Here is a 6,000-nt window from a genome sequence, read left to right on the forward strand (position 1 = left end):
AGTAGATGGCAATAAGTAAAATCTGATTAAACTGTTTAAAATAACAGAATTTGAAGGATTGATACTGAAATTATTTCCTTTCTTTGATGGGACTGAGCCAGAGCAATGGGAAATGATTTCAAAATCACAACGTGTCTATTTGGGAATGAAATGAGCAGCATTTCTTCAAGAGTTGAGGAAATCTGGAATTCTCTCTGAAAAGGCTCCAAATGCTGGGCTCAGTTTAAATTTATGACTGACTGATGGATTTTGTTTGATAGTCATCAACTCTTGGGTCTGTGCACGCTGAGCTGACTGCCTCCGGTGGGTGTAGCTCTGCAAGTGTCAGAGTTGAGCCCAGGTACCTCCGCTCAGCTTGTCTCCAACTACAGTTTCAGCAACCAGGGACTCATGATCTCTGGAGTGTTGCTGAACAAAGAGACCTTGGAGTGCAGGTTCATAGCTCCTTGAATGTGGAGTCGCAGGTAGATAGGATAATGAAGAAGGCGTTTGGTATGCTTTCCTTTATTGTCAGAGTATTGAGTACAGGAGTTAGGAAGTCATGTTGCAGCTGTACAGGACATTGGTTAGGCCACTGTTGGAATACTACGTGTTATTCTGGTCTCCTTCCTATCGGAACGATGTCGTGAAACTTGAAAGGGTTCAGAAAAGATTTACAAGGATGTTGCCAGGGTTGGAGGATTTGAGCTACAGGGAGAGGCTGAACAGGCTAGGGCTGTTTTTCCTGGAGTGTCGGAGGCTGAGGGGTGACCTAATAGAGGGTTACAAAATTATGAGGGACATGGGTAGGGTAAATCAGCAAAGTCTTTTCCCTGGGGTCGGGGAGTCCAGACCTGGAGGGCATAGATTTAGGGTGAGAGGGGAAAGATATAAAAGAGACCTAAGGGGCAACGTTTTCACGCAGAGGGTGGTATGTGTATGGAATGAGCTGCCAGAGGAAGTGGTGGAGGCTGGTACAATTGCAACTTTTGAGGGGCATTTGGATGGGTATATGAATAGGAAGGGTTTGGAGGGATACGGGCTGGGTGCTGGCAGGTGGGACTAGATTGAGTTGAGATATCTGGTCGGCATGGACGGGTTGGACTGAAGGGTCTGTTTCCATGCTGTACATCTCTATGACTCTATGTGTGGCCAGCGAAGATACTGGATAGGAGCATAGGAACAGATATAATGAAGGAGTCATTATACTATTAACTGAATCTAAAGAGTATTTTTGTTTCATTCCTGTGACATGCAACAAATATGTAATTTGTGAGAAGGAGCTAAGTTACAACATTTACTGATTTTACTGAAATAATGTTTTAACTGCAATGACACTAATTTTCCATAACACTGCTTTTCTTGTAGGTTATTTTGTGAAAGAATAGTTTATAATTTGTTGTTTCTTTACCCTGCTCACTAGATACAACCAAGTTCTGGCCCAGAAACCTGCACTCTTCACACAGCAGAATTCTCAGAGGTAAAAACACTCATCTTTCACAGACAGCTATCAGGAACATGAGTCCTGGCTGATTTCTCCATTCTCTCTTTAACTGAGGGATCACTGGACAGTGACCAGGAGCAAGTTCCTGGCTGATTGCATTGTGGTTTGTGACTGTTACACCAGGCAGCAGGTTTGTTAGAGATCTCCAGAGGAGCCCATGGCTAGATGATAAGTGACAGGACCACACTTACTGAACCTCAGATTAGGCTAAACAGTTGTGTTTTGATTTCAGGAGAAAGAAGTGTTACAGAAGCAGCTGGAAGAAGCAAACCGTGAGGCACAGAAGTACAGACAGCAGCTTTTGGAAAAAGAGCAGGAGGCAGAAGCCTACAGACAGAAACTGGAAGCCTTCGGCCACCTGACTTCGAGTAAGAAGGTTCTTTAATGTGTCAAATGGAAATGGAAAGGCAGAAACATCACAACAAACAAACAGTTCAATAGTTGTGAAACCTATGGGAAGGATGACCTTCTACGATCACAATGACATGGACAACAATCCCAGTATTAGAGAGATGTAGGTCTGAACCCAGATCAGAAGACTGTTTCTGGGAAAGCTGACATCTTGATAGTGATCCAACAACACTCAAAGGATATAGCTAAAAATGAGTTGGGGATTGGAGGTTGAGGAGAGGTGAGACTGTGAATGATCAGACATGTTCCAAATATTTCAATTCAAGTTTGATTCTGTTGCAAGAGCTAGCAATCTGCACCCTTCTAATCAGTCAATTGTAATCATTTTGTTGTCAATGTAGTTGGAGGCTCTGTTTGTTGTCAGGTTATCTTTGAATGGCCTCTTATCTGTCAGTTACTGAATCGGATTAATAAGATTCTGGAAATTGAGTTAATTTTATAGGCAGATTCTGCGCAAATTGTTTCAATTCCAATTCAGAGCTGTGACACTGAGCTGCTAGTCTTCAGATGAAGCTTTCTCACACCATGTTTGCCCTGGCTCTATCTGTGAGGGGATTGAAGCTTTCAAAATAACAATGTAACTGTAGAGAATAAACCAAAGACTTTTCATATTCCTAAAATTGTTCTAAAAGTTCAGTTACACATGTTCAGAAATGACTTCATCATCGTAATTCTTGAATTGTTAAGGGGGAGATTTAACTCTTGAGAAGAGAGACCATCACAAAGCTGGTTAATGTTCTATTAAATTGAATCACACAACATTCACTATGTTTAAGCAAAAAAACAATAAGTAACATGAGTGTTTGTAATTCCTGTATCTGATGTCTATAATTGAATTATCCCTCGCTTTTTGACCAACCGGTTAGTTACCCAGGTAACAGGAAACATCTCAACATGGAACTGTACAAGACTGGGAATTTCCTGGGATGAAATTACTCAATGACAAAATCATACCCATCATTTAGATCCTTGAGACTGTGGTATATTGAGGCAATGCTGTGTTCAGGCAATGGTCGTAGATTATATTGTTTACATTATTATAATGCCACACCTGATCAATAGAGACCCCAATATTCTCACATTGAACACCGCCTTCATACCAAGGATACATTTCAACCCAGTATTGCAGAGCATTATAATTGTTTTTTTTAATTATACTCATTTTATAATGTATTGATTTGTACTGAGTGTAAGAAGAAATTCATCTTCCAAGTATTAACTTTCATTGCTGAGCATAAAGGTCTAATGCTGAAATATACAGTGGAGAGGGTCAAATTGTGAAATATATGTTTGGCTGCGAGTTGTATGAGGTTAGATAATTTTCCATCAATATATTCTGTTTCAATTTAATCCATCCCCAATAATTCTTTGTGTCAGAAAGTGAATTTGCTGGTGCTGCATGGCTGCTGGGAGAGCGTGCATGTATACTTTCTTAATTCATTCTATTGTAACTTGCAAATGTAAACCTATCCTCCTGTTTGTGTTCCACTCCGAGCTGGTCATTTCATTTCAGTGATCTCCAGGCACCATTCATTCTTTTGTTGCCTGTCCTGATGCCAATTGCCTCTTAGCTCATATCCAGTGATTTTATTTACTATTTTGTTGGGATCTTTTCATTCAAGGTTGTCACAATGATCACTAGTTTATTAGCAGGACTGATAGTGCTGACATATTGTTTATGTTAAACGTTGCTATTTGTTGAATATGAAAGAGAGAGCCTGAGCTCCAGCAGCTCATTTCCACCACTTATCAGTGTAAATCCAAATGCAATTAACTCTTAAAAGCTGCAGTAAATTCCCGAGTCTTACCTTTATAGTTTTTTTTCCATTCAGGCTTTCCCGGTAATTATATAAATGAAGTTGTTGACAAAGCTTAGATTTTGTATTTAATAAAATATTTCTTAAGAAATGATTCTATTTTCAATTTCATCATTTGAAAATAGTAACACTGTCTTGTTTTATTTTATTTCTCACTTATTATGTCTTTACCTCATTTTTATCCCACAGCTTTTATCTGAAAACCTGTTAAAAGTTTCCAACTGTGACTGTTGTTAAATTAGGAAACACGGCAGCCATTTTCAGCACAGCAGGTTTCTCTTCAAAATTAAATGACGGAGTACTGAAGTTAATTTTTGTAATCAGCAGGTGATCTGGGGATGAATTATCCTTCACTGGAATCTTCAACATGTTTTAAGAAATATACTTTGCAAAGATAAGCACGTTGTGTCTCTGCAACATTACTGTTCCATTTGAGCATCCTTCCCCATCGCTCTCTTCCTTTCTCTGTCATTTACTTCTCTAGCTTTCACTGGCTTAAATGTTTCTTCGATGTTCATTTCATTTACGGTCTGCAGGAGGTTGCTTCACATTCTCATCACTCAGAGAAATTTGATTCTGAATTCTTAATTTGATTTTTTTGGTATCTGACTGTCTTATAGTGTTAGCATCTAGTTTGCCTCAGCCCACATATGTCTCTATCAAAACTTTTCATAATTTCTATGCCTCAGTCATCTCAGCTCCAGGACATCTCTGCAGGAGCTCCTCAGGGTAGTGTCTAGGCCCAATCTTCTTCAGCTGCTTTATCAATGATCTTCCTTCCATCATAAAGCCAGAATTGGGGATGTTCACTGACGATGTGCAGTCCAAAGATATGCAGGTAGGATGGTTTGGCTGTGGATTAGACATGGGAAATGCAAGATTACAAGGATAGACTTGTGGGAAGTAGTTCTGGATGAGATGTTGTTTGGAGGGTTGGTATAGACTTGATGGGCTGAATGGCCTGCTCTGCAGTGTATACATTCTATGATTGCTCAGTGTTCAATACCATTTGCAATTCCTCAGATACTGAAGCGGTCCATGTTCAAATGCAACAAGATGTGGACAGTATCCAGGGTTGACCTGACAAGTGGCAAGTAACATTCCTGCCACACAAATGCCAGGCTATGATCATCACCAACAAGAGACAACTTAGCCACTGCCACTTGACACTCAATGGTATTACCATCGCTGAATTCCCCACTATCAACATCCTTGGGGGTTACCTTTGATCAGAAACTAAACTGGACTCACCACATCAACATAGTGGCTACAAGAGTAAGACAAAGGCTAGGAATACTGCAGCAAGTGACTCCCCAAAGCCTGTCCACTGTCTACAAGGCACAAGTCAGGGGTGTGATGTAAAACTCTCCACTTGCCTGGATGGGTGCAGCTCCAATAACACTCAAGAAGCTTGGCACCACCCAGGACAAAGCAGCCGTTTGATTAGCATCACATCCGTAAGCATCCACTCCCTCCACCACTGATGCTCAGTAGCAGGAGACACACTGCAGAAATTTACCAAAGACAGCAACTTTCAAACCTATGACCTCTTCCATCTGGAAGGACAAGGGCAGCAGATACATGGGATCACCACCTGCAACTTCCCCACCAAGTCACTCACCATCCTGACTCGGAATTATATCACTATTCCTTAAGTATCTCCAATCTGAATCCTGGAATTCCCTCCTTAATGGCATTGTGAGTTAACCTACAGCAGGTAGACTGCAGTGGTTCATGATGGCAGCTCACCCCACCTTCTCAAAGACAGTTAGGGACAGCCAATAAATGCTGGCCCAGTCAGTGATGCCCACATCACACAAGATATTTTTTGAAAAACAGCTTGTTCGTTCTTGTAACAATGTATATTCTGTCAAAATGAGTAATCTTTTATTGATCATAACAATGGCAGTCATTTCATCCATCATACCTATACTGGGTTTTTTACATAAGCAATTGAAAATTCATTTTAGTGTCATTTTCTTCCTTAATCCCTCTGTTCCTTTTAATTGAATACTTTCCTGAGATGTGAGTGTCGCTGGCTGGGCTCAGCATTTATTGCCCATCCCTAGTTGTCCCTTGAGAAGGTGGTGATGTGCTGCCTTTTGAACCGCTGCGGTCTGTGTGCTGTAGGTTGACCCACAATGCACTTAGAGAGAGAATTCTATGATTCTGACCCAGCAATATTGGAGGAACGGTGATATATTTCAAGGTCAGGATGGTGAGAGCTTATCTGCTCTATCCTTTTTCTTTTCTTTCTCTTTATTGTCTTTCTTTTCTCCTCTTACTTCT

General features: G+C 40.6%; 1 protein-coding gene across 5 annotated transcripts in view; it reads left to right on the plus strand.

Moving 5' to 3' along the window:
- gabpb1 (GA binding protein transcription factor subunit beta 1) overlaps positions 1 to 3,755 on the plus strand; it is a 94,662-nt gene extending 90,907 nt beyond the window's left edge. For all 5 annotated transcript variants that reach the window (XM_060853164.1, XM_060853162.1, XM_060853161.1 and 2 more), the window contains 2 exons: positions 1,403 to 1,459; positions 1,716 to 3,755. In XM_060853164.1, coding sequence (XP_060709147.1) covers positions 1,403 to 1,459; positions 1,716 to 1,868 — 210 coding nt within the window. In that variant the 3' untranslated portion in view covers positions 1,869 to 3,755. The remainder of the gene's footprint in view (positions 1 to 1,402; positions 1,460 to 1,715) is intronic.
- Positions 3,756 to 6,000: the final 2,245 nt, after the last annotated feature.

Source organism: Hemiscyllium ocellatum, chromosome 39 (assembly GCF_020745735.1).
Source record: "Hemiscyllium ocellatum isolate sHemOce1 chromosome 39, sHemOce1.pat.X.cur, whole genome shotgun sequence".
Classification (NCBI taxonomy): domain Eukaryota; kingdom Metazoa; phylum Chordata; class Chondrichthyes; order Orectolobiformes; family Hemiscylliidae; genus Hemiscyllium; species Hemiscyllium ocellatum.